Genomic DNA, 26,882 nt, shown 5'->3' on the forward strand with positions numbered 1-26,882 from the left:
TTCTTAGGACAGAGCCCAGAGCATCCCCGGTGCTGGTCAGAGCCTGGAGAGCAGCCGCCGGGCAGCAAAGAGGCTACTTACTCTGCAGCTCCTCCTCCTCCTCACTGGAATGGGAAGAGCCGAGAGAAAAGAGAGTTTTAGACTTAAGGAGGAGCGGAGAGATGCTGACGGAGAAGGAGATCCGCCGTGCGGGCTGCGGCCGCGGCTGCGCTGAAGTGGTTAACGGGAGACGTTAGAACAGGCCCCGGTGACAGCAGGACGAGGGAACAGGCACCTCCAACCCACGCGGGACAGAATACCGTCACTGGCCTGTATGGCTCCTGTCTAGGTAAACGATGCAATTCATTCCCACGTGCCTCTTTATTTCTGAATACGCAGAACTCTACCACAGCTTAAAAAACCCATAAAACAAGTATGTACTCGTTAGCTTATGAAAACAAGTAAATTGTTCTGAATGGTCGTAACTTATGGCTGGAGTTTCTTTTCCCTTCAAAGAAAAGCATCAGGGCTCTGAGCCTGGCTCTCCTGCTCCTCACTCACTCACTCCTACCTCCTGACGACACCGCACACCACGTGTACTGGTGACTCATAGCTTCTACCTTAGGCCACACCTCTCCTTCGTTCTCCTCACTGCTCACCTGCAGGGGTTTCCCACAGGCAGCTCCAACGAAACAGGCACCTACGTAAACTTGTCTTTTCCGCCAGACCTACTCCTCCCCTCTACCCCTTCATTTGGTGAGTGGGACCCAAATATAACTCATTCTTAGAAACAGAAAGGTGGGCACCGCCCTTGAATCCTGACATCACACCTCGGTCCTTTTGATTTGGTCTTCTAGAATTCTGAGTATCAACTTCTTCCCAATGCCCTGCTCTAGGGTCTGGGTCAGGCCAGCAAACTCCCATCGCAATCATGCAACAGCCTCTCACTGCTCTGCCCGCCTCTCCACCAACACGCTCTTCAGTGTGGTCTCTATGAAGCGTTTCATTCAATGAACTAATCAATTTAATCAACCTGTCACTCCATTGCCCTCAGATAAGAAGCCCAAATCCCTCAGCCCTGCTTCCCACATACTAATTCACTTAGCAAATTCCTACTTTTGTTTTGGTCTGAACTTTGATATTGCTAACCACAAATTAAAGGGTGTATGTATGTATGTATGTATGTAATATAAAATATATAATACGTACATGCACTTAACTATGCATATATTCCACACTTGTTATTGAACTTAAAGGCCAATAGAAAAAACTCTATTTGCCTGACTAAACGTTTGTCCTGACATATCTATCCATGTTATCTTTTCCTAACAGTGTTCTAAAAAAGTAAGTGCAAAACCATCAATTCTCATCCCATTGTCCACAGTCAGAAAAAGAGAAAGTGCGCAGAGGAAATAGAGGTAAAAACCCTTATCAGCCCTGACTGGTTTGGCTCAGTGGATAGAGCATTGGCCTGCGGACTGAAGGGTCCCGGGTTCAATTCCGGCCAAGGGCATGTACCTTGGTTGTGGGCACATACCCAGTAGGGAGTGTGCAGGAGGCAGCTGATCGATGTTTCTAACTCTCTATCCCTCTCCCTTCCTCTCTGTAAAAAATCAATAAAACATTAAAAAAACCACACAAAACAACCCTTATCAGCCCTGAGGCCTAACTTTCTGGGGTTGCACCCTGACCTCTAGCCACCTCATTGGTGATCTCGTTGCCTATTACATATGCAAGCGGCACAGTTCAGCTCTTAGGGCTGACTTCGCTTTCACAGTCTAATGCAAACTGTTCAATTACAAGCCCGTGTTCCCATCAAGGGACATATCAGCACTCGGCCAATTCCCACACGTGGAGTGGAGGCGGCACACGAATGACGTGAAGGACCAGCACGACTGTGAACGCCGTTCTCTGTGATAACCATGCAAAACGCAGGGGGGAATGAAACCCCATCAAAGCAGCCTGTGAAGTGAAAACATCTCCTGGGGACACCTCTCCTTTCAACATTCCCGCCACGAATGCACTTGAGTTCTTCCAGGGATGCAACTGACCAAGCAGGTCCTCTACCCTTTGCCGGCATCTGCTGGATGCGAGCAATGAAAAGCTTAAAAACCTGCCTGGCAGGTGCGGTTGGGCGGCAACCTATGAACCAGGAGGTCAAAGTTCGATTCCTGGTCAGGGCACATGCCCAGGTTGCAGGCTCAATCCCCAACCAGTAGGGGGCGTGCAGAAGGCAGTTGATCAATGATTCCATCTCATCATTGATGTTTCTATCTCTCCCTCTCCCTTCCTTTATGAAATCAATAAAAATTTTTAAAAAACAAACAAACACAGAATTATTCTGTACAGCAAAAATGAAGCTTATGCTTCAGTTCTATCAGGAAACTATGTACGTCTCCACCCAGTCCTCTCTGATGCAAGCAGGAGAAACGCTACACACATTTCCTGGAGCGGGTTCTCTGAGGGCCGCCCTGCTGGCACTTTCCCACACCACACAGGCAGCGCCAGAGCTTCTCTGACCCTCAGGAAGGAGTCGGCAAGTCATCATGTTCATCCATCAACGCGGCAAGTCCAGGACCTGAGTTAGGAAGCTTTCCCACCCAGGGGTGTTCCCGAGTGAGCTGCCGCCCGTCTAGTTTTCCGCCCAGAAAATGAGACAGAAATACTTTAGTCACCACCTTTACTCACTATTTTCCTCTACATCACTGGATTTTTGCAACGGATCCCGGCTTAGAAGTAAGGCTAAGTGTGTCTGTTTTTCTAACCTAACAAATGATACATGACATTTCAGATGGCAGCTCCGGGAATGAGCACTTTCAGAAATGTCCAAATGGCCAAGACTGGCAGAAGCAGCCAATTTCTTTGAAGGAAGAAGACAGAACAAAGGTAAAGCTGGAAAGTATGGCAGAGGCTGATTTTAGGAAGTATTTTGCTCCCAGACAAGGGTGTTCGTTAGACGAAGCCATTTAAAGAACACGAGGGACAGTGTCCTAGTTTCTTTAACAGTCAACACTCTGGTCCGAGAAAGACGGACCTGGCTGCTAAGAACTTTAAACCCACATTTAAGCCTTATCACATTATATTTGAAAATATGTGGGGGAAAATTTTAAGGTCTCACACTGACTATTCATAACACCGATAAGTGAGTTTCTAAAGAACAAGCTGCCTTTCTGTGACCGATACCTGGATGCAATGCAAATATGTCTTTGAGCATCTTTCAACTGCAAACGCCCTGTGCAGCATCTCTGCTAACTTTGGGGGCTCCTGGTGAAGAATTCTTTGTACTGTTTTTTCACCTCATTTTAGAGCCTACAATTACTTCAAAAGACAGTTTTAAAAAACGTGTCTGGTTTAGGTCCCCAAATATAATAAATTTACAGTATTTAGGAGATATTTAGGTAGTAAGAGGAGGAAGATCACAAAACTGAAATCTCTCTACCCTTTTCTGTTTAAATCAGTGGCGCTCAACCTTCCTAATGCCGCGACCCTTTAATACAGTTCCTCATGTTGTGACCCAACCATAAAATTATTTTTGTGGCTACTTCATAACTGTAATTTTGCTACTGTTACGAATCATAATGTAAATATCTGCTACGCAGGATGTATTTTCATTGTTCTTGACCCACAGGTTGAGAACCGCTGGTTTAAATGATGAGCCATTCATGCAGAGGAAGAGGCAAGCAAATTTTGGAAGGTAATGTTATAGGGAGTAAAAGTGAAAAAAAAAAAAAAAAGACAGAATAAGGGTTAAATATAGTTAATTTTTTAAAAAGGAGCATACTCACCGTCGAACCCAGGGTGGCTGATGGTCATTAACGAGACGGATTTTGTCAAAGTGGAAGAAACGGCTGACGTGCAGTAGTTGAACCCCTGTTGCTTAGATCTGTGACAGGTCTGCAAACAGAAAGTGGAGAGCGGGTTCTAAGTGCTGCTCTCATGTTCCGGATGAGCACAGAACGCCACCTTCCAGCGCAAGCCAGGGAAGGCAGGCAGCACCGGGCAACAGCGCGGGCTCTGCAGTCAGACCCCACTCAGCAGCTGCTCAACTGCACAGAAGCAACTCACTTCTGAGCCTTCGTTTCTTATCTGTGACCTGGGGGTAATCAGAGTATCCCTCCCTTTCAGTGGCAAGAATACCTAACAACGTTTCAAACTGAGGGAGGGTTTAATTAACACCTGCTCAACGCATCCTCAGGTAAAAAAATTCACTAGAAATTTCAAACAAGCTGCAGTTCTTATTCTTTGAAAACCTAAATGTCTCTTACAGAAGTACAGTAATAATACTCTGATCTTAAAGAGTTGGAAACAATTAAAAAAAAAAAGGGTTGGCAACAGCTGGACGGTGTGGCTCAGTGGTTGAGCACTGACCTATGAACCAGGAGGTCACCATCAGATTCCTTGTCAGGGCACATGCCCGCCCAGGTTGCAGGCTCGATCCCCAGTAGGGAGGGCATGGGGGAGAGAGCCGGTCAATGATTCTCTCTCACCACTGATGTTTCTATCTCTCCCTCTCTGAAATCAATAAATATGGTTTTTAAAGTATGTATCTTTTTAGAAGAGTTGGAAACAGAAATGCAAGAAAAAGAGTTTCAAGATCACAAGCAAAGCAACCCTGTATCTGGAAAGAAGCCTAAATCTCCTCACTTCCTCTTCGCAGCTCAGACTGCTTCTCTGCGTGAGGGTGACTGAAATGCGATCACTTAACTCCCTCAGCAAACTCATGCGGCTTCAAGGCCATTTGATCCCACCAACTGCAGAGGCTCCTGCAGTAGCAGCTCTGAAACAGCATCAGGCAGTGTCCCCAGTGCACGTCTGTTGTTTGGGGAGCCCCCGTTCTAATGGGCAATAACTCGATGATAAACCCTTCCCTTCACGGCAGGCTGAAACCCGCCTCCTTCTGACTTGCGCGTTGAAGGGAAGCAATGAAACCCCGTTACTGGCGTTCACTCCACTGGAGGGCACTGAGGACGACTTCTGATTATTTAGAGCTGTTTCCTGTGTAACCATGGAGTCAGAGGCTCCGTTGCTATGTTTCCAATACAACTGTGAGGTCTGAAACATGACCTCAGGGAAAGGCAGAGACTTTTAACAGGAAGTGGCTGCAGACAACTTGTCCACATGAGATACAAGAGCTTGAATACCAGCTCCGAAGCTGCACACAAGATAAAACCTGTAAGTTAGCAGAGGTGCAGGAAGGCCAGGCACGGGGACAGCCCCTGAGGCCTTCACTTGCTCTTCATTAGGCCTGAATTCCCTCGGGCCTGCACGTGACCACAGGGACACACTGATCACTAAGGTAACACCCCCCCCCACCCCCACATAGGAAGCAATAAAAATTACTTCAAAAGACAGTTTTAAAAAGTGTGTCCTATTCTTGGTACAGGCTGTTTAACATTTTTGTTTGCTTGTTTAATTAGAAATGTTTTGGGGGTGGGGGAGGTAGAAGAGGGTACTGGGAGGATAAACAGTGATGGAGGGAAGACTGACTTGGGGTGGTGAACACACATACAATATACAGAAGATGTATTGTCGAATTACACACCTGAAACCTGTATAATTTTATCAATTAACGTCACCCCAATAAATACAATAAAAAAGAGGGAAGAGGGTGGGGGGAGGTGGAGGAGGTAAAGGGAGATAAATGGTGATGGAAGGAGATTTGACTTGGGGTGGTGAATACAGTACAATATACAGATGATGTATTGTTGAATTACACACCTGAAACCTCTATAATTTTATTAATTAACGTCACCCCAATAAATACAATAAAAAACTTAGAAAAGGTCACTTGATTTGGGAGAGAAGGAAACCAGGACCTTCAAGACAAGGACGTTCAAGAGAGTCGCCGTGAGAGACAGTAAGAGCTGGTCAGGGCTGAGACTAAGAAGGCAATGTAGGCAGCGACAGGGAGGAGAGCGAGAACAGTCCTTTCCTAGACGTGATGAGAGAAGACATTTCTTCCAGGAAGGAGCTGCTTGTGCTATGCTTTTGAGAACTGGGAGATTCAGTAATGCTATGGAACACCTTCCGAGACTCATTTTACTCCTGGCGTGATAAAAGAAGGAAAATCTCAGCTTAATATCCCGGGTAGGCTCCTAATTTTTTAAAAAGTTGCTTTGCCCTAGCCGGTTTGGCTCAGTGGATAGAGCGTCAGCCCTGGGACCGAAGGGGCCTGAGTTCGATTCTGATCAAGGGCATGTGCCTTGGTTGAGGGCTAGATCCCTGGCCCTGAGCACCCTGGGCGGGGCACATGCAAAAGGCAGCCAATTGATGTGTCTCTCTCACACAGATGTTTCTCTCTCTCTGTCTCTCCTCCTCCCTGCCACTCTCTCTAAAAAAATCAATGGGAAAATATCCTTGGGTAAGGATTCATGGGGAAAAAAAGTTGCTTTGATGGTGTATTTAAATCTATGCAGATTAATGATATTCTTTAATTAGTATTAAGTGCTAGTTCTGGCTTTGAACTAGATTCAGGGTAAGTCATCGTAGCTGCTAGCCTCATTTAACATGGCTATTGCCTTCGTTGTTCCTAATCTGAGGATACAGTTAGGAAAATAAAATGGAGGTTTTCCAAATTAGCAACATGTCCGCATGTCAGCCTTACCTGATGACCAAACATCCGATGTTCTCTCTGGCCCGATTCCAGATCCTCTTCTGAAAGGGACACCAGAGAGTCACCCCGTTCCTCACCCCCGAACGGGTGCCTGAGCTCTTGGGCATTTGCAGAGTTTCCTTCCAGAGATGAAGATGGCGTGTTTCCGCCCCCAGCGCCTCCTGCCAAACCTTCCAGGCTGAAACTGAACAGAGCACAGGCGTTCATTCCCCCATTGCCAAGTCCCAGAAAGGAAGGGGTCCAGAGCCCCGTGGCGTGGTATCTCTCGTATGTTATTTCCATGCCACACGTCAAGGCTACCAGGGCACAGCACAGATGCGCACCGCCTCCCTTTCCCTCACAGGCATGGGATGCTGAGAGAGAATCTGCACGTAGACTTTCTTACCTCATTCAACTGTCCAAATACTGGACCATCTAGGGCAGTGGTTCTCAACCTTCTGGCCCTTTAAATACAGTTGCTCATGTTGTGACCCAACCATAAAATTATTTTTGTTGCTACTTCATAACTGTCATGTTGCTACTGTGATGAATCGTCCTGTAAATATCTGATCTGCAGGATGGGCTTAGGCGACCCCTGTGAAAGGGTCGTTCAACCGCCAAAGGGGTTGCGACCCACAGGTTGAGAACCGCTGATCTAGGGTCATTTTCTCAGATTTTTTTCAATAGATCATATTGACAGACTATACTGATGTTTTATTTATGTGTTTTCCCTTGCTCTTTCCCGAACTCTAACTCTGCTAATGCCAAATAATCGGATGGCACACAGAGCGTATGAGCATAAGGAACTGTAGCAGGCACACAGGAGACTCAGATGTGCCCCCGAGTCCAGTAAGGAGACCTGTAACTGTACATTCAACTCGTCTGGCTGAGCTTCACAGCTTCACAGGTGGGCATCCACCCCCAGGAAACCCAAGTGCCACTTATGAGCGTTCTCATCTGTGAGCGCTGGTCGCACAGATGCTCCACAGGTCCCTGCCACTGTTAGCTGTAGACAGGCACACAGGGCACCTTAAGGTACAAAAGCTGAAAGCCACTGAGTCTCAGTCCTAATTTTTTGTCCTGATATTGACTGGGGGTGGGGGGTGGGGTGATGAGGGGGATTCCTGCGTTAAAGAAGTTTGTGGTTTGCAGAGTAAAAAGCACTTCCTATGAGCAGGTGGCTGAGAGAGAGGTCAGCCGCTCTCCTCCTTAGGTTTCTAGCCAGAGTGGCTCACTTCTGTTACAGCTACAGAGGAAGCTGCTTTCCAATAAGCAGCTGAATTGTATTGGAAGGGAGACTGGAGCTATTTAGTTCTTTCTGCTCAAGCTGTACAGTTAATTGCCACAAATAATTCACAAATGCCAGTCCAGAAAGCTTATATTTGCTTTTTTGTTTCACAAATTACTCACTATGAATTGAAACCAGATGCCTCTATTTTCTCTAGTGGGTAAATTAAACAATGAGTTTTGTTTTCCTGATTTCAATCTGACAATAGAAATGATGACTAACTCCGAGTACGAGTAATGGCTCTTGTAAAAGCCATTTTTTAATACCAGGAATAAGAAGACAGGCTAATGAAGAAGAAATTTAGTTTTCTATTGTGAGTGACTTAAAGCCTGAGAAAACCAGATCTATGCTTCCCACAAAACTTAACCCTGAAAATATTTTAGAAATTAAATGCGGCTACTCAGTGAAGAGAAGAACATGAACTTCGGAGTCTGAATTTGGGATCTAAAGCGATGGGTGGGACTTGGTGTCAGAAGGGGGAACGCCTGGGTCTGGGAATGAGGGAAGACCAAAACACAGAGACGTGGGCGAGCACACCATGGAGCCAAGACTGCAGAAAACACCAAATCACAGCCTCTGGGCACAAACGGGATGCGCAGGGCACACCAGCCGACCTCAGTGCTGCGCCCCTCAACCGGATTAGCGATGCCGAGAGCCAGGCCAGGGGACGGTGCGCGCACAGACAAAGCAGGCCGCATGTGCGATCCAGCCAGGGAAGCCAGTCCAAGCCAAAGCCCACGCGCCACACTCTGTCCCCCGTGACGCTGCACACGGAACGATACCATACCTTCTGTAATTAAAGTCGGCACTCAGGGCAGCAGAGCACTGCACACCAGAGGGACACCAGCTCATACTGGGGACGACATCAGAGACAGAAATGGAAACAGAGGGAGAAGAGAGGACACAGGGACGGGGTGATGGGTTTAAAAAGAAAGGGCAGTTAGAGACAGATGGATTTATCTGAACAGCAAAAAATTAGAAGTGCAACATTGTTTTAGAAAAGGCTAGAACAAAACCCACGGAACCTAAACACTGTTCTATTGATGTCCCTCTACGTAATGTCTCGGGAGTGACTACTTGACGCTTTACAGGATGACAAATCCAACCTGAAACGCGATTACTCCTGGGGAAGCCTGAACACACAGCCACCCTAACTGGCCTCCTGCCGTGGAGGGGTTTCAGCCTCCGTTACTGCGGACGGTCTCTCGAACACCCCCGCACCCCCTCACCACGGCATCTCCAGGCCTTGAGTAAAAGGAACAGTGACAGACTACACTGTGGTGGCAGCTCACTGAGTCATCGGTTTTTTTCATGTGTTTCCAGTAAGGATCCATTTAAACCAGACAATTCATAAATCTTGCATAATAAGGACACCCAGTCAAGACTCACATCCATCTTCAAACCCTACTCTAGGGGGCTCTTTATGCTAAAGATGAAGCATGTAACAATGGTCACATTTCCTTGAATTTTAATAATAAAGGGATTATTTTTTAAAATATATTTTTATTGATTTCAGAGAGGAAGGGAGAGGGGAGGGAGAGAGATAGAAACATCAATAATGAGAATCACTGATCGGCTGCCTCATGCACATCCCACACTAGGGACCAAGCCTGCACCCGGGCATGTGCCTTGACTGGGAATCAAACCGGTGCCCTCTTGGCTCCTGGGTTGATGCTCAACTGCTGAGCCATTCCCAGCTGGGCATGAAGGCATTCTTTTAAAGGGGTTATACCATACTCAGGAATTTGTCTTCTGAATTGTCATACAAAAATTTAAAAATCCATTTGTTCATCTACTTCCTTATCTCAGCACTGCTGTTTATTCTCAAGCAGCAGGGACAGAAAATCTGGGGTTGAAAAGGGTAAATATAAGCAGCTAGAAAATAATCAATTCAAAATATCAGTTACTCTGTAAAGAGAACTGCATCAACAGGCCGGGATCTTTTATTAACAAAAGCTGGCATTTAAAAATAAACGGCTATCGCCCTGCCGGAGTGGCTCAGTGGCTGAGCGTGGACCCATGAACCAGGAGGTCACGGAGCGATTCCCGGTCAGGGCACATGCCCCGGTTGCGGGCCCCATCCCCAGTAGGGGGCGTGCAGGAGGCACTGCTGATCAGTGGTTCTCATCTTTGAGGTTTCCATCTCTCTCCCTTTCCTCTCTGAAATCAATTTTTAAAAAATTAAATAAAAATAAACTGCTCTAATTTGGCCTTAAAGTTCTCTGTGACATGCCTGTGTTTTCACAAGAGGGACAGCAGTAAAACCACTCAGCTCCCTCCTGAGCCTTGGAAATGGGAAGACCCACAGACACCAAAGCCCCTCAGGTCTTGATAGAGCAGACCCTTCTCAGCGGTTTTGTTCTCTACGGTTTCAGTGACCAGGGTGTAAAAATATTAAATGGAAAATTACAGAAATAAACAAATAATGAGCTTTAAAGCACGTGTCTGTCTGAGCAGTGTGACGAAATGTCTCCCCGTCCCACTCTGCCCACCCGGAGCTGCATCATCCCTTGTGCAGCTTCCCCGCTGTTCTCGTCCCCGCTGCTTAGTCACCTCCTCACCAGCCGCCTCGGCCATCAGCCTGACTGTCTAGGTATCTCAGCGCTGTGTCCAAGTTACCCCGATCTAGTAATAATGGCCTCAAAACCAGTCACATCACTTCTATGACAAAACATTGCCATAACTGTTCTCTGTTATGATTAGTTGTTGTTGTTCATCTCTTACTAAAGTTATAAATTAAACTTTATCATAGGTACATATAGAAAAAACAGTGTATATATAGGGCTCAGTACTATCCACTGGTGGGGGGGGGGTGTCTTGGTGCATGTCCCCGGTGGATAAGGGAGCACCTACTATACACCTACTAACTTTCTTTGGTTGACAAATGGGGGTTTTTGAGAGAGGAGAGGAGAGGAGGAAAATATAAGAGCTACCCCATGGCCCTTGTAAAGTAAAAATCTTTAATGTTACTATGATTTTTAAATGCTTTCCATTGTAAAACACTCTAAATCAGATTATATTAGCAGCGTAAAGGTCGAGGTGCGGAAGCGGAGAGTAGACATACGCAGCTGAGCACAGCTCTACCTGGAGAGCAAGATCAGATGGACTGAGAGCTCACTGGCGTGAGGAGAAGGGAGCCTCCATGCAGTGTTCCAGCAGACACGAGACTCACATTCTGTACAATTGTTAACTTAATTGTAAATCTCCTACCTGTTAGTAAAGAGGCATCTTACATCTAAATATCCAACTCATTAATGACACAATGTGGTTAACCAGGAACTGAGCATCCATTACCAAATTATAAATTACATGTATAACTTTATTGTATAGAAATAATCTTCTACAGACTTAAAATTCCCTTTCCTCTCGGAAATGGTACGTGAGAGACTGGGATGAAATGTGAGATGAAGAGGACGGAGAGCCACAGGCAGACAGACAGACAGCAGGACATGCTTTCCCAAGAGCCCAGAAGCTGCAGATGGTCCTACAGCAGCAGGAACACAGCCCTTTCTGCAGCAGCAAACACCTTCCACAAAGAAGGCTATTTCTGAGAGCATCTAATGTCCCCGATTCCGGGGGGGGGGGGGGGGGATTACATTGACTGGTTCTTGGGCTTTGTTTTCAAATTAGAAAGTCTTAGATTAAAAATAATCCCTATTCTTCTCTTCCATCTTCTTTTAAAATGCATTTTTTTATTGTTGATATTATAGATATCTCTTTTAATACTTGTTAGAATGTTTCAATTTTACTAGTTAAGGCTTAATATAAAACTTACAAGTATGCCTCGGCCTCTTCCTACAGAATATGACTGAGGGGGAAGCTGTCAGCGAGTGGCCGGGACGCTGGAACTATTCGCTAACTTGGACGGCACCCAGCTACTTGCCATCTTCCAGGGTCTTCAAGTGCATGGTTTCAATGAGTTCCGATTAAAGAGCTCCCATGGGGAGCCTGACATGACTTATGACCCATTCCTCTGAAGAAAACCTTCACCAGAGTCAAGGTTATCTGAGATTCATGAGAATATTTGTATTTGAGCTCAATTTTGCACTTAACTCTGGAGTTAAAGGGAGCAGCCACTTGAAAGACACAGTGGGAAAGAGCACTATTCGCCTGCTTCCCCACAAACACCGTCAGCTAATGTTAACAATCCCTCTTCATGCCTGGCTGGCGGGGCGCAGGGGTTGAGTGCTGACCCATGAACCAGGAAAAGTCACAGAGCGATTCCCGGTCAGGGCATCTGCCTGGGTTGTGCGCTCAATTCCCAATCGGGGGCATGGAGGAAGCAGCCAACCAATGATTCTCTCTCATCACTGATGTGTCTATCTCTCTCCCCTCCTCTCTGAAATAAATAAATAAAAATTTAAAAAAAGAATGTGTTGAAAATATTCTAGGGCCTTAATTTAATTCTTTTAAACTTTGTATTAAGCAGGTATTTCTGGTTCTTCTCCCCACCACCACCCCACCACCCCCTTTTTTTGGAAAGAAAAACTCCTCCCTCGGGCCCATTGAGAGGCACAGCATCAACATGTCTTCAAACTGTTCTGGAGGAAGTTGGGGAGACCCTGTTACCAAAACTGTAGATTCAAGAACCTACTTCATGGGGAATGGGCATCGGCACTCAAGTTCCTGTATCTTATCTGCCTGAGCAGATGTGACACTATTGGCAAACAGCTGCTGAATCTTGGACTAGGCAGAATAACGAAAGGCTGGTTAGTAAATGCTGAGGCAACATGGTTAGTCCAATGAGTGAGTGAACTCTGTACCTTCTCCTATGAATGGGAGGTCTCCTGACAACATCGCCAAGAACGCGCATTGAACTGGAAATGAATGGTGGAAGAGGTCAGTGTTGAGGTGAAACAAAATGGATACAGACACATGGAACACACAGACATCACACCAGGAGAGATACAACCCCCAGAGAGAAACAGCAGGAAGTCAGGGATGAAGGGATGTGGAATGAGAAAAATATCAGACCCCAAGGGGCCTGGCCACTTCTGTGGAGGCCAAGCTTGGCTCCCTCCGTGCTCCCTGGAGTTAATCAGATGACAGGGAATGAGGTTCACTCAATTATAAAAGTAAAAGGATCAGGACCAAGGCCATTCAAAACTTACAACAGGTTTTCTTAACACTTAAAATTTCGTCACTGTATTAGTCAGACTAATTAAAAGTGATACCCCATCCCATTATCTCCAGAGGTCCTGGGACCATAATGCTGGGTAGTCCTTAATGTGAAGCTCAAATAGGAGATTCTCATTAAAGGCTGAAAATACAAATAATTTAGGTGATAGGGTTCTTCTCTTAGTTCAACCAAAGGATCACTATGTAATCCTGGGCAAACCATTGAATCTGAGCTTCAATTTCCTCACCTGAGCTAAATGATCCATACAGGCCCATCCAGCTCTGCAACCACGGCCATGGCAAAGGGAGCCACAGGGGTTATAAAGAAAAATGACTTCTACATAAAGCAAACACTCATTTCTTGACACTTATCATCTAAGACAAGGACGTCTGGCTGTAAGAATCTTTTCCTACACCCTATGTTTTCTATAGGTGTAAATGCTTTAAGGGAAAAAAAAGAGTACAGCATAAATACAGTTGAAAAGAAAAGCTTTTAGAAATTGTTTTTTAGGTAATTTAGATACTCAATCTCTCACCAACGAAAACCCCAAAGCAGAAACTCCTCAAAAACAAGCACACAGAGAGACTACCCAGCAGCCGGCACCTCACCTCCGGTGGCTCATTTCTCCATCGCTGGCGGCATTCTTGCCAGGACCCCAGCTGTGCCTCCGGAAAGGGGACAGCGAACGCAGGGAGCTCCTCAGCACAGAGCAGTTGGCAGGCACTTCGGTGATGCTGTCCATCTCCTCCTCCTCCATCTCACCTGAGCCGGCAGGCTCGCTCTCACTCTCGCGCCCCTCTGCGCCCACCCCGGGGCTGTAGAAGCCGTCGAGGGACTGCTGCTCTCTGGACCTGTGCAGAGCTGGCATCTGGGGGAGGGACACATCGCTGCCATGCGAGGAGTGTCGGTCCAGGGAGGCGGTGTCGTCGGTGGAGGAACTGGATCCGGTGATGTCACAGACCGACTGCTCTTCCTCGGGCTGGAACGGGGAGGAAGCGAATGCGGTTGAAGAGCAGAACCAAGAAGACGGCCTGTTATCCCTATCGAGCCAGGGGCGTCATGGTGGGCAGGACGGGCAAGATCGCATGGGCTTCAAGAGATTTCTTTTTTAAGGCGTGATCACTGCTGGATTAAATAGCCTCCAGTAAAGGTAGGGCCCAGGGCCTATGCTCTTTCTGCCCTCTAGGGGTGCTAGACTAGAAGCCCATCAATTGTCCCTTTCTAACAGGTCAGTTCCTTCAGTCAATACCCCCAACTGAAATGAAGGGAGCCCTATGCCTCTGGGGTTGTGCTGAATGAAACGCTAAATTGATATCCTATTAGGTTCAATTCTCACAAGCCTTACCTAAAAACAAGGTTGTGTGCTTGGCTACGGGGATGATGTGCTGAGGGTAACATCCCAAAAGCAACCCTGTGATTGCTTTTAGTGGCCTTCTGAAAAAATGTCAGGCTATGAGCCCACCTAAAATCTTCCATAAATGCCCAAATTCTGGCCACAAATTCTTAAATATAAGAAATCTATGCCGGGTCGGCGTGGCTCAGCGGTTAAGCATTGATCTAGGAACCAAGAGGTCACTGGGTTCGATTGCTGGTCAGGGCACATTGCCTGTGTTGCAGACTCGATCCCCAATAGGGGGTATGCAGGAGGCAGCCAACTGATGCTGTTTCTATCTCTCTATCCCTCTCCCTTCCTCTCTCTAAAAATCAAATAAGATATAGGAATTTGATTGCTGATGCCCAAAATCAATGTATGTATTTTTTTAAAGAAAGAAATTTATTCTTTTTTCTCACTTCACTGAGAATTGGCTGAGTATCATCAGGTCAAAGTGTACATAAAATAATCCATAAAGTGATGGGGCAGGGGCAGGGGTGGGAGAATAAACATGAAGCTCATAACACTCACCAAAAAGTCATAATATTTGGCAGGAGGCAGGCTGAGGGGGATTATTAAGTTTGTGACAAACACGGCAGGCTGTTAAAGGGACCTCTGTGAGGCCAGAGGCCCGCTGATGGCTGCAGGAAGTGACCTAACGCACACTCATGGTTCGCATTAAAGATGTTGCAATGGCTCTCCCACGGACTGTAGTTCAGAGGAAGGAGGCGAAGAGGACTGGGCCGGGGAGGAACTCGGGGCCGGCCTGCAAACACAGGCGGACGGCCACCGAGAACGACTTTTAAGTAGCGGATGGGCCGCCTGCCACTGCTGTGCTTCTAGTGAATCAGTGGCTATTAAAGCAGGTGTTGGAGATGGAAAGCAAAATCACGGAAACTAAACAAATTTTAGAGTCAGGTCTAGGAACACGTCTCAATTCTGTTGCCAGCAGAGTAATTCTGAGTAAACTTAACCCAGCAGAGCCTCTATTTCCTGGGGACTCCGAGGATAAAACCCCCCACCATACAGCATTGCTGGGATCATGAAATGCGATCACACATTTAAAAAACTCGGTGTCGAGGGAACAGTAAGTACTCTGTAAATAGCAGCCCGCCTCTCTCCTTCTCTGTCCATATGTAAAGCCCTGGTCTTAATAATGCCAGAGAAGACATTACAAAACCTCTCTTGGGCACATCCTGGGAGCGGAGCCACTAAGAGGAAGGGGCCACTGGACATCCTGGTGCGAGCAGGGCCAGGTGGAAAGTGCACCGCCCTCCTGCTTTCCTGAGGGCTCGGGTGTGAAAACAGGGAAGGCCATTTGGGGAGTAAAAATTGTATCGCAGGGTCTGCGTGGCTCAGTGGTTGAGCGTCAGCCTAGGAACCAGGAGGTCACGGATGAATTCCCGGTCAGGGCGCATGCCTGGGCTGTGGGCTCGATCCCCAGTGGGGGGCCTGTAGGAGGCAGCTGATCAATGACTCTCTCTCATCATTGTTATTTCTAGTTCTCCCTCTCCTTTCCTCTCTGATATCAATAAAAATATGTATTTTTAAAAACTGTACCTATCTGGTCACCCTGAGAAAAAACAATTGCTAAATCTAGCACTGGTATGAAACACTGGTATGAACAATCTTATAAATGGAGCAGAAACAGTTTGAAAAGCAGGTAAAACATACAAAATGCTAATTCTGCATAGCTAGGAAAATCATTCAATTTAGGGAGCAGAAAGAACTACTATTCTGTAGAGATGGTCACATCCAGGGAAGGTGTCATGCACTGGGAGGCAGCAAGCATTTCTAAGTGAAGACTTTTCTATTTTTATCAGGTTTTTTACTACACACAGAAACATTTAAACAAAACAGTGCATATCCATGACACCATTCAGGGATTAGCGATGATTCAAACTTAAAGCTGGAACGTAGATATTATCTAATCTATTTATCTCAGACAAAAGCAATTTATTTTCAAAGATCAGCATCTCCAGAATGGCATTCAGCAGAAATTGTGTGTGTGTGTGTGTGTGTGTGTGTGTTGGGGGGTAGGGGGGTGCGGCAGGAGATTGGTGGTACAGGTGGAGGAGACTTTAGAAGTCCTTATAATGAAAACCTCAAAATTACAGTGAAAATTACCCAAATTCTGGTTTTTTTGGTGTGTTTTTTTTATGCTATTGGTTTCCCTCTTCCTAAATAACTTCAGAAAAGGACAGACCTTCCCAAGTACGTGGAATTTTTACTTGACACACTCTTGAGCCAACTAGTCCACTCTGAGCAACCATGACAGGAATCCTGAAGCTCCACAAATCTTCGCAAGCCCCTGGAGGAGATGCGGAGGGCAAGGGAAAGGAGCCAGGAGGAAAGGTCAGGGAAGGCCAAAGGGACACACAAGGGCCGCTTGGACAGCAATGAGAGTGTCTGAAGGTCATTCAAGAGGCTTGAATACGTTGTGGGCCAGACCCCAGAACGTTAAAGTCTCCATTCTTTTTCTTTTTTTTTTTTAATTTCAGAGAGGAAGGGAGAGAGAGAGAAACATCAATGATGAGAGAGAATCGTGGTTGGCCGCCTCCTGCATGCCCCCTACTGGGGGATCAAGCCCACAACACAGGCATTTGCCCAGACTGGGAATGGAACTGTGACCTCCTGGTTCATAGGTTGACGCTCCATCACTGAGCCATGCCGGCCGGGCAAGTCTCCATGCTTCTACCATAACTTTGCAACAGCACCTTCAAGCGGGCCTAGAGAATGTATCTACCCACTGACACAACTGGTCCCGTCACTGCCCCAAAGTCACCACGAACCTTCACACAGGGGCCTTCACAGCGGCCTCGCCTGCCCCTCACCCCCTCACTACTGAGACAACCTCCTGTGGGGCAGAGCTGCGTGCCAGTGCTGACCCTGCTGTGGGAAAGGCCTCTAGTTTTCTTAGGAAACAAAGCAGAACTCGATGCAACCAGGTGAAAAAAAAAAAAAAAAGGAAACCACCTCCACCCTCTTAGGGGGCCTCAAATTATAAGAAAAACATGAGGTGATTCACGTGGCTGGGCTGAGCTTTTCAGAGAGAAAGCTTGGGCTCCCTAGCAGAGATCTAGAAAGTTCCAATTAAGCCACTTGACATCACCCCGCTCCACAGTGAGCTTCAGGCCTAAGCATTAATCAGAAATGACTGTGGTTAGTTTATACACATGACATCATGCAGTCTGAGCCGGGTCCTTCCTCCCACTGACAAGGGTTCATTGTCATCTGATCTCATTCACTTCCAGTTCTTGCGTGATGCTGAAGAAAATAAAGGGGCCACGGCCTTGTTCAAAGCCCCCGGGGCCTTGATGCTCCCCTCTCTGAGGGCCCCTGACACTGCTCCCGCAGAGACCACGGCAGGGCCAGAGACAGGCCCACGAGGCCCCACTCAGCGAGCGACAGGCGGTACCTTGGAGAAGACGATGCTGTCCACGTCTTCGCTGGGCGAGTGGAAGAGGTCGGAGTCACTCCCGGATTCTCTTTTCAGTTCACCTTCTGTGGGGGCACACTCCGGGCCCAGCCCGACACCCAGGAAGTTCTCACATTCTGAAAAAGAGACTGTATTCAATCAATACGTTAAAAAAGTTCGTTTCTCTTCATTCCAGCAGTCAGACCAAAGGGAGCAGGGCTTCATTATAATGGAGCTGCCAGGCAGTTGGCTGAGCCTCATACAGTAACAAGAGTGTCGTTTCGCCCAGCCAGTGTGGCCCAGTGATTCAGCATCAACTATGAACCAGGTCACAGTTCAATTCCTGGTCAGGGTACATGCGTGGGTTGCAGGCTCGATCCCCAGTAGGGGTTGTGCAAGAGGCAGCCGATCAAGGATTCTCTCTCATCACTGATGTTTCTCTCCCTCTCCGTTTGTCTCTGAAATCAATAAAAAAACAAAAATCACGGGTCTTCTGGAGTGCCCCCCCCCCACACACACACACAGTTCAGAGTGTATGATACTTTGGGTGGAGCTGGTGGGTGTGAGCTTTCCACTCCTTCCCCTTTCCACACGTGGAAAAATCAGAAACCCCGTCCTGTGGCTGAGGGAAAATGGGGGGCTGGCCAGGAAGAGAGAGGGCTGTCCCAGCCACTGAGCTGAGCCCTAACAGTCCAGCTGGCAGCCTCACAGAGCACGTCCCCGCTCCAGGCTGGAAAACACCCGCCCCACACATTCTCATGGAAAAGCCACAGGAGGACCCAGGGCGGCCCTCGCAGCAACTCCTCCCCCAGGAGAGAGCCGGCAGCACGGGGACCACTGGGGGACCACTGACCCAGACGGAGGAACATCAGCGTCGTCGCTGTGGGAGATGCTGGTGCCTGCTGAGCCAGGGAGGGGGCAGGGCAGGGGAACCAGGAGAAAGGATAGGAAAGGACTTGAAGCCGTTCTGAAACCCCACAAATGGGGGGAGGAGGGTTAAAGGCAAGTTAACCCACACCCCAGCTCACGTGTGTTGGTAAGTTTTCAAAAGGAGTAAAATCTTTCCTTTCTTCCTATGTGGCCCCTTCCTAATGAGTAAGATAGAGCAGCGCATGAAGGTAGAAGAAGAATGGGCAAAGCCTTAGAGTTAGACTAACGTGGCTTCAATCTCGGTCTGACTACTTATCGCCAGGAAGGTCCCAGGCAGGAAGTCACTTAGCCCCCAGTCTCCATGTCCACATCAGTGAAACGGGAAGATGGGGAGCTCCCTGAAGTAGCTGTAGCGACAGTTAGAAATGACTTACACACACAGCCATTGGAGTGTGATCACTCGCTAATGAAGTCAGGGCTTCACTCACCTGCAGCGTGTGGCTCAAGGAGCCTCAGTCAGGCCTTGAGGTGGGCGAGACCCATTTTATGACCCTTACACAAATGTCAACAAGTTCTGTGTCCTGAGCCATTAGCTTTTTCACAGCGAGCAAAACGTGTGCTCTTAACGATGCTGTCTAGTCATCTGGGTATAAAATTATATGTTTGCAAACAAATTACAGTCGGGGTCGGGAAGCATAGGAACATACCAGCAGCACTCACTGGGCTCAGCGTGGTGCTTTCCTGCATTTATTTACCCAGAATTTAAAAATATACGGAGTAGTTTTAAAAGATATTCTCTCATTGGGTTTAACCCTACTGCTGGCCTGAGCTGTGTTCATAAAGCCAAAGAAGGAAACCTGCCTAGAATTCACCAAAAAAACTCTGCCTGGAAGTAAAAAACCTCACGTCTTAAGTTCAGAAGCATAAACCAGATGTTGGGTTTTGTTAAACTGAAGTTTAAAAACACCAAAGGGGGATGTTTGGGGTTGGGGTGGGGGCTGGGGGGTGTCAACAAAATTCAAGATCATTTCTTTAAACAAGTAAATGAAACTACCGCACACGGAGAAACTCCTGTGAATATTCAAACTGTGAGGCAAACTCATTCACCTTCACAGGACAGACAGTTCACTGCTTGGGTGGTTGGGAATAATGACACTTTTAGAAAAAGCCCCCGACAGCTTATGGGATAAAGTAAGGGGAAACTTTTAAATGAAAGATTCTAAGGGGCTGGACTGGGGACGTTTCAGCTGCATTTGAACAGAATCAATCTTATAACACGTGGAGGCTTAAAACACAATTATAGCCTATAAATATCCTTTTTTTAAAAAATATATCTTACTGATTTTTTTGCAGAGAGGAAGGGAAATGGATAGAGAGTTAGAAACATCGATGAGAGAGAAACATCAATCAGCTGCCTCCTGCACACCCGCCATGGGGATGTGCCTGCAACCAAGGTACTTGCCCTTGACCAGAATCGAACCCAGGACCCTTGAGTCCGCAGGCCGACGCTCTATCCACTGAGCCAAACCGGTTAGGGCGCACATTAATATCCTTTAAGCGCTTTCTCCACGTGGGACAAAAGTAGAGAAAAACACTCTGCGTGTCTGTTTCCAACACTTCCTTTGGAGTGAACTGAGTTGAGAATCAGTAGGAAAACCCTCTGGAAATAAAGGATTTAAAGTTTGTCTTTAAAAGTTGTTTTTGTGTGTTTTTTTAAATACACTTTTATGGACTTCTGAGAGAGGAAGAGAGGAACAGAAAAGAAATATCAATGATGACAGAGAATCTCTGGTTGGCTGCCTTCTGCACTCCCCACACTGGGGATCGAGCCCACAACCCCGGCATGTGCCCTTAATCGGAATCGAACCGTGACCTCCTGGTTCATAGGTTGAAGTTCAACCACTGAGCCATGCAGGCCAGGATGACATTTGCCTTAAAATGTAAGACTACTGCAGTACAACCACGGGCAAATGGTTTCCAGAAACGCCTTAAATGATGCCTCAGTAGTTTTTAAAGCAGGTTATTAAAATCTGGAAATGTAAACAGAAGTTCTGGGGGGAATGTAGCCTTAAGAGGCCAGAATGTAATTAGCCACTGTTCATGGCAGCTGCAGGGACAGGCAATGGCTACAGCTGCCCACCATGGCGTTCGGGTGACACCCAATAGGAAAAGCTGGTGATGTTAGGGAGGTCAGAGACAATGGCGCACAGAGACATGAGGGAACACGCCTTCGTCCCCGTGAATTAGTGGCTAAACCTGGGCAAACAGTCGGGACTCCTCACCAACCACAGCCGCGTGCTGTTATTACCAAGCAAGGTCCTATGAGCAACACCCTCACCCACTGTTACTGAGACCTCCTGAGGGAAAGACTCAGTTCCTGACAGTACTTCCAAAGTCTACGGTTCTTAATGGTCGGCTGCACAGGGGAGCAACCAAAGGAGCTCTGGAAGAGTTTGCTGCCCAGGCCACACCCCCCAGAGCAAGTAAATCAGAAGCTCTGGGGGTAGGACCCAGCCATCCGTGTATCTTAACGCTCCCAAGATCCTTTTTCTTTTCATTCTGGAATGTGAAGCTGTTTTTAATTACAGTTGACATAAAATATTATATTCGTTCCACGTGTACAACACAGTGATCTGGTATTTATATTCCTTACAAAGTGATCACACCGTGAGAACTCTAGCAACCATCTGTCGCGGCACAAAGTTATTGTGGTACCACTGACCGGATTCCCTATGTTGTCCATTACATCCCATGACTTACTTACGTTCTAACTGTAAGTTGCACCTTTTGATCTCCTTCACCTTTTTGCCCATGCCCCCATAGCTCAACCCTGCCAACATACTTTCAATGTGTAGCTACGATTGAGAGCCACAGACTTAGTCCTTCACAATATATATTCATAGTTTCACTGGATTAAGAAATTGTATTATGTATTGTGTAGCATGCTAAGGAAGAACAGGTCTCCAAATTGAACGGCCCCGTGTTGGAGTGGAACCGTGGCTCTAGAACATGTGCATTTTGGACAGCGGTGTTCAAGCGAATTGGAGGGGAACCCCTGCTTACCTGGGCTCTGCGGGGGAGCCAGGAGGGAGGCTGCATCAGCACACGGCTCAATCGTGCACCAGCTTTCCCGGTTTATCTGAAGGAGAGAAGAGAGACTGAGTTTCAGACAGTGAAGCCATGTGGGATGCTCTTCCAGCAGCTGCAAGTGCACATACTGCTCCATCACTTCCCTCTTTTCCTTTGAAACTTGACTGCAAAGTGGGTAAAACTATTTTAAGAAAAAATACCTTTTCACAATACACACAAGGCAATCGATAATTAATGCTCTGGAGAGATTTTTGATAAAACTTAGGCATATAAGAGTCATTTTTATTCAATTTAACATAATCTTTAAATGACCATTAGAGATTTTAACACACCTCTCTCTGTACCTGCTAAAACAAGTAGACATAAAATCTGTAAGGATACAGAAAACTTGAAAGACATTATCAACCAATTTGATCTAACAAACATAGAGAGCACTTCCTGCAACAATAACAGGACACATTCTTTTGGAGTGTGCATGGGAGATAGACCGTATTTCGCAGAAATCAATGCGGTAGAAGAGAGAGAAACGATAAAACAAATAAAAATCAAAAGGTGATTTCCTTGAAAAGATCAATGGTATTGCTAAAACTCTAGCTAGGACGAGCAAGAACAAAAGTTACAAATGATCAATATCAGAAATTAAAGGGGGACATTATCACAGAACCTTTAGACATTGAAAAGATAACAAAGAAATACTATGGACGACTTCACTGCCTATCATTGTAACCCAGATTAGCGATCTTGTCCTGAGATGTGTTTGAGGCACATAAAAAGCCCGAAGGTGTAGAAACAGGAACGAAGAATGGCTCTGAGTACACACATGTAGCACACCTGTTGTCATGTTAGTCTCCTTTCCAAAAGGTGACCTCTGAGACGGGGGTTTTTACATGAACAAATAAGCCAGTTCCTTGTACTATTAACACCCTTCTTAGCCGGCTTGAGACGAGGCTTGGCAAAAGGTTCTGACGGCCAAATCCGGACTAGGAGACACGATAGAAAGAAACCATCGTGTTGAGACTAATAACCTGAGTTTTAAGAGGAAAACAAAGACAATGATGATGATCCCCTCTATCCAGATTTGCCCTGATGGAATCTGTCAGCCATGAGGCAAATACAGGACTGAATGGCAACAGACTGAATGGGCCGAGGAAGGAACAGTTCAAGATTATTCCCAAATGTTTGAGCAAGTAGCTCGAAATGAGGAAAACAGAAACTTGGCCATTAGATATCCGTGTCTTCTGGAGGGATAAGTTACCAAAACAGAGTTTCTGGCTCTGACCACGTTCATGACTCTTTAAATAAAAAAAACTAAGTTAGTCTTTTGTTCATATCGTCTCCGTGACAAAAAGATCATGGCCACTGCAGGTATTCAACATCCACAGTTCTGGTAAGTTCTTGCGCATGTGCCCATGGGCAAGAGAAGGTACTTCAGAAGAAACGCCAGACCCTCACCGGACCCCGCCCACACGTTATTTTTCCTGCCCTCGGACCCCTTGCGGTTACATAGATCACACCCACGTTGCGTTCCCATCAGGCTGAAAATAGAGCTGTACATATTTTCAGTGCAGAGGGAGCTGGCTTTTGTTTTTGGCAGCGTGTCTGCTACTGTTTATATCCGAACATCCTAATAATACAGCCCACGGTTACACCCAGCCTTCCCAGCCGTTGCCCGTATTTACTTCCTCTGCATCTGTCTCAGGAGATGCAGCCAGAGTTCCAACTCTGAACAAAAGGAAGCAGAACCCACCATCCGGACACGGGAGCCAAGCCTGAGTCAGTCTTTTCAGGGAATCAGACTGTCACTGAGCAGATGCTGTGGCCATCTTCAAGCCTCAGCCTCCGTACCTTTCATTGAAGGCAATGAGGAAGTCTCTCAGAGCAAGCCAAGGTTTCAAGCATGTGTATTTCTCTGGAAAGTGACGCTGGCCTTAAAGACAAACTACTCCTTTGGCTTTAGCTCTGAGGTCAAGTGGCCTGCCCAGACATCATGAATAGGGCGGAGGGGGTCCTCTGGAAACACTTTCATTCAGTGCACACAAAACATGGTTGCACATCTTTAAGCAGCCATCTGAAACTCTGAATTACTGGCTTTGTAGTATTAATGACCAGCTACAAAGTATGCTCATCAAACACATGAGAAACATAAAATTGTAGTAAAACAGAAATGGCCCCGGACTACCTCGGTTCAGATCGCCAGTGAATCCTAGAGTCTGACCCTCTTCTGTCTGGCAGATGGTAGTGCTGCCCAGTTCTGATCCCTGCTACCCTCTTGTTTAAGAACGGCCTCAGGAACGCTTATCCTGTAAGCTACGGAACGGCGTTGGGCGAAAGCTCCTGTCATTCACCAACCTGGGGGGCCAACGCTAGCTTACTAAAGGAAGTGGAGGAAAACAGGCATGTAGATACCAAGGGGATTCCTCTAACAATGAAAATTATTACATATCCCAGTCTGAACATGTGATTTAGCATTGTCAACTATTTATTCTAAGAGCCAAAAGTCATAGGCATTAGGAGAGAGTAACCAAGGGACTGTCACACAGTGAGGAAGAGGAATGTGTATGTGTGGACTTGGATGGGGGACCGAGGAGGGTGGTAACAAGGAATACTACCAACTTGTGTGTTATTATTGGGGGGGAGAGGGGGGAATTCAGAAAGGAAGTAAGATTTGGGATGCTGGGGTTGATGGTGAGAACAAGAGCTATCTGAAGATAAAGACCAATGTACGTAGCCTCATGGGAATCTAAGGCCTGATGCAGAAGAACTACCCTGAAACTATACAGACCTGACAAAGAGAAGAGAGACCAGAGTGCAGAATAAGCCAATATGCAGGGGACGTAAGACAGGATGGGAATTCTGAAGCTAATCTACAGTGATTGTTAGGATGCCAGTGGGAGGGACTGGAGCTGTAAATGTGTAATACCAAAATGATGGGCTCACAATCTCAATTTCATGATTATTGTCATACCTTATCTCTGTGATGGTTACCTTATCAGTACACTGAATACAGTTTATGGAAAATGATGCTTATGAATCCACACTTACAAATCTTAAAAGATTAACTCACTCAATTAGCGAATACCTAGTATTTTTATTGTTGTTAATCCTCCCCGAAGGATATGTTTCCCATTGCTTTTCAGAGAGAGTGGAAAGGAGGGAGGGAGGGGGAGAGAAACAGAAGAGAGACACATCGATTGGTTATCTCCTGCATACGACCCACTTGGCAGTGAGCATGGGGATGGAACCTGCAACCCAGGTACATGCCCTTGACCAAGAATGAAACTCTTCCATGTGAAGGCCGACGCTCTAACCACTGAACCATGCCAGCCAGGGCCTCCCCACTTGGCAGTGAGGGTGGGGATGGAACCTGCAACCCAGGTACATGCCCTTGACCAAGAATGAAACTCTTCCATGTGAAGGCCGACGCTCTAACCACTGAACCATGCCAGCCAGGGCCTAGAAACTCTTGCATGTGAAGGCCGACGCTCTGACCACTGAACCACGCCAGCCAGGGCCTTACCCAGTATTTAATCTGAATCAGGGACATTGCGCTGAGTGCTTAGAAATGTCTAGTGAACATATGAAAACATTTCAAGCTCCTTAGTATGAAAAGCAAACTTCCAGAGATAAAAATGGATTGCAAACATACACATGATCACTTGAGATCTGAAGTATACCCAATACCATTATCTTTTTAAAAAATATATTGTTATGGATTTTAGAGAGGAAGGGAGAGGGAGAGAGAGATAGAAACATCAATGATGAGAATCATTGGTCAGCTAAGTACAAGAGATGGTGCAGCCGAAACCGGTTTGGCTCAGTGGATGGAGTGTCGGCCTGTGGACTGAGGGGTCCCAGGTTCGATTCCGGTTAGGGGCGTGTGCCTGGGTTGCGGGCACAACCCCAGTGGAGGGTGTGCAGGAGGCAGCTGGTCGATATTTCTCTCTCGTCGATGTTTCCGGCTCTCTGTCTCTCTCCCTTCCTCTCTGTGAAAAATCAATAAAACATATTTTAAAAAAAAAGAGATGGTGCACCTGTCCAAAGTGTTTACAGAAGGCAATGTCCTGAGAAAGAAGTAATGGTTTAGCTTCTAGGATGTCTCCCAACATGAAAGGTCTCAGACAGAAAAAACATGCATTTTTATATATAAATAACTGATATACATATTCATATAATAAAAAGAACTGGTCGCCTCAAAGAAAAGGTCTAGGATAGCAAGAACATGGCCTCTGAAAGCAATCGGATCTGGGGCTACATCCTACCAGCTATTGTGCATGAGCCATGAGACCTTTAGAAAATGACTATCGGAATCTGTTTTTCCGTAAGTAAAACGAGACCAGGAATGTAAAAAGTAAATGCCCGCATCTCCTATCCATCTCCTTCTTCCCACTGTGACCACGAAACCATTTTATCCGGCCTGGACTCTCACGGTGGCAGCCTCGCTGATGCCCACAGTCAGGATGGCCCTGTGCAAACACGCGCTGAGAAGTGCTGTATCCAAACAAAGCAAATTCCTCACCAGGGCGGTCGAGACCTTGCTTTTCCAGGTCTCCGCTGCGCCTCCAGCTGCCCTGCTGCTCCCCACTTACCCAGGTGCTCCTGTCACATGGCCCAGCCAGTTCCCTCCTACCTCAGGGCCTGGACTTGCTGTTCGCTCTTCCTAAAATCCCTTCCCCTTGGTGTAACAGGCATGTTCTTATCCTGCAGAGATCCTTTTTGTTTTGTTTTTTTAATGACATCACCTGAGAAGGATCTGTATCTAAAATAGGGCTTGCCCGGCCGGCATGGCTCAGTGGTTGAGCATCGACCTATGAACCAGGAGGTCACGGTTCGATTCCCGGTCAGGGCACATGCCCGGGTGTGGGCTCGATCCCCAGTGTGGGGCATGCAGGAGGCAGCCAATCCATGATTCTCATTGATGTTTCTATCTCTCTCACCTTCTCCCTTCCTCTCTGAAATCAATGCAAATATTTAAAAAAATAAAACTGTAAAATTGCATCTGAGGCCAGTAAGCCTGTGATTTTGCTCCACATAAAGGTTTTCATGCTCAGTTCGAGCACAGAGCTCCTCACATTTTAGCCTTTTTTAAATGTATGACATTCCTATGAGACTGAGATCTTCTCTCTCCCCTTCCTCTTGTCCTTTTCCCTCCCCCCC

The 26,882-nt window shown here is 46.7% G+C and overlaps 1 protein-coding gene across 3 annotated transcripts in view; it reads right to left on the bottom strand.

Moving 5' to 3' along the window:
- Positions 1-26,882, bottom strand: part of AKAP13 (A-kinase anchoring protein 13) — a 66,215-nt gene that overhangs the window by 37,236 nt on the left and 2,097 nt on the right. Inside the window, exons 2-8 of one of the 3 annotated variants that reach the window (XM_015569131.1) lie at positions 21,702-21,777; positions 17,769-17,917; positions 13,587-13,957; positions 12,623-12,676; positions 8,647-8,712; positions 6,584-6,776; positions 3,765-3,873 (exon numbers count right to left, since the gene is read on the bottom strand). In XM_015569131.1, the coding sequence (XP_015424617.1) occupies positions 3,765-3,873; positions 6,584-6,776; positions 8,647-8,712; positions 12,623-12,676; positions 13,587-13,957; positions 17,769-17,917; positions 21,702-21,777 (1,018 nt within the window). Of the gene's footprint in view, positions 1-3,764; positions 3,874-6,583; positions 6,777-8,396; positions 8,596-8,646; positions 8,713-12,622; positions 12,677-13,586; positions 13,958-17,768; positions 17,918-21,701; positions 21,778-26,882 lie in introns of those variants that run through there. The other 2 variants (XM_015569132.1, XM_015569133.1) reach the window with 2 other exon arrangements.

The sequence above is a fragment of the Myotis davidii genome, unplaced genomic scaffold, assembly GCF_000327345.1.
Source record: "Myotis davidii unplaced genomic scaffold, ASM32734v1 scaffold164, whole genome shotgun sequence".
In the NCBI taxonomy this organism is placed as follows: Eukaryota; Metazoa; Chordata; class Mammalia; order Chiroptera; family Vespertilionidae; genus Myotis; species Myotis davidii.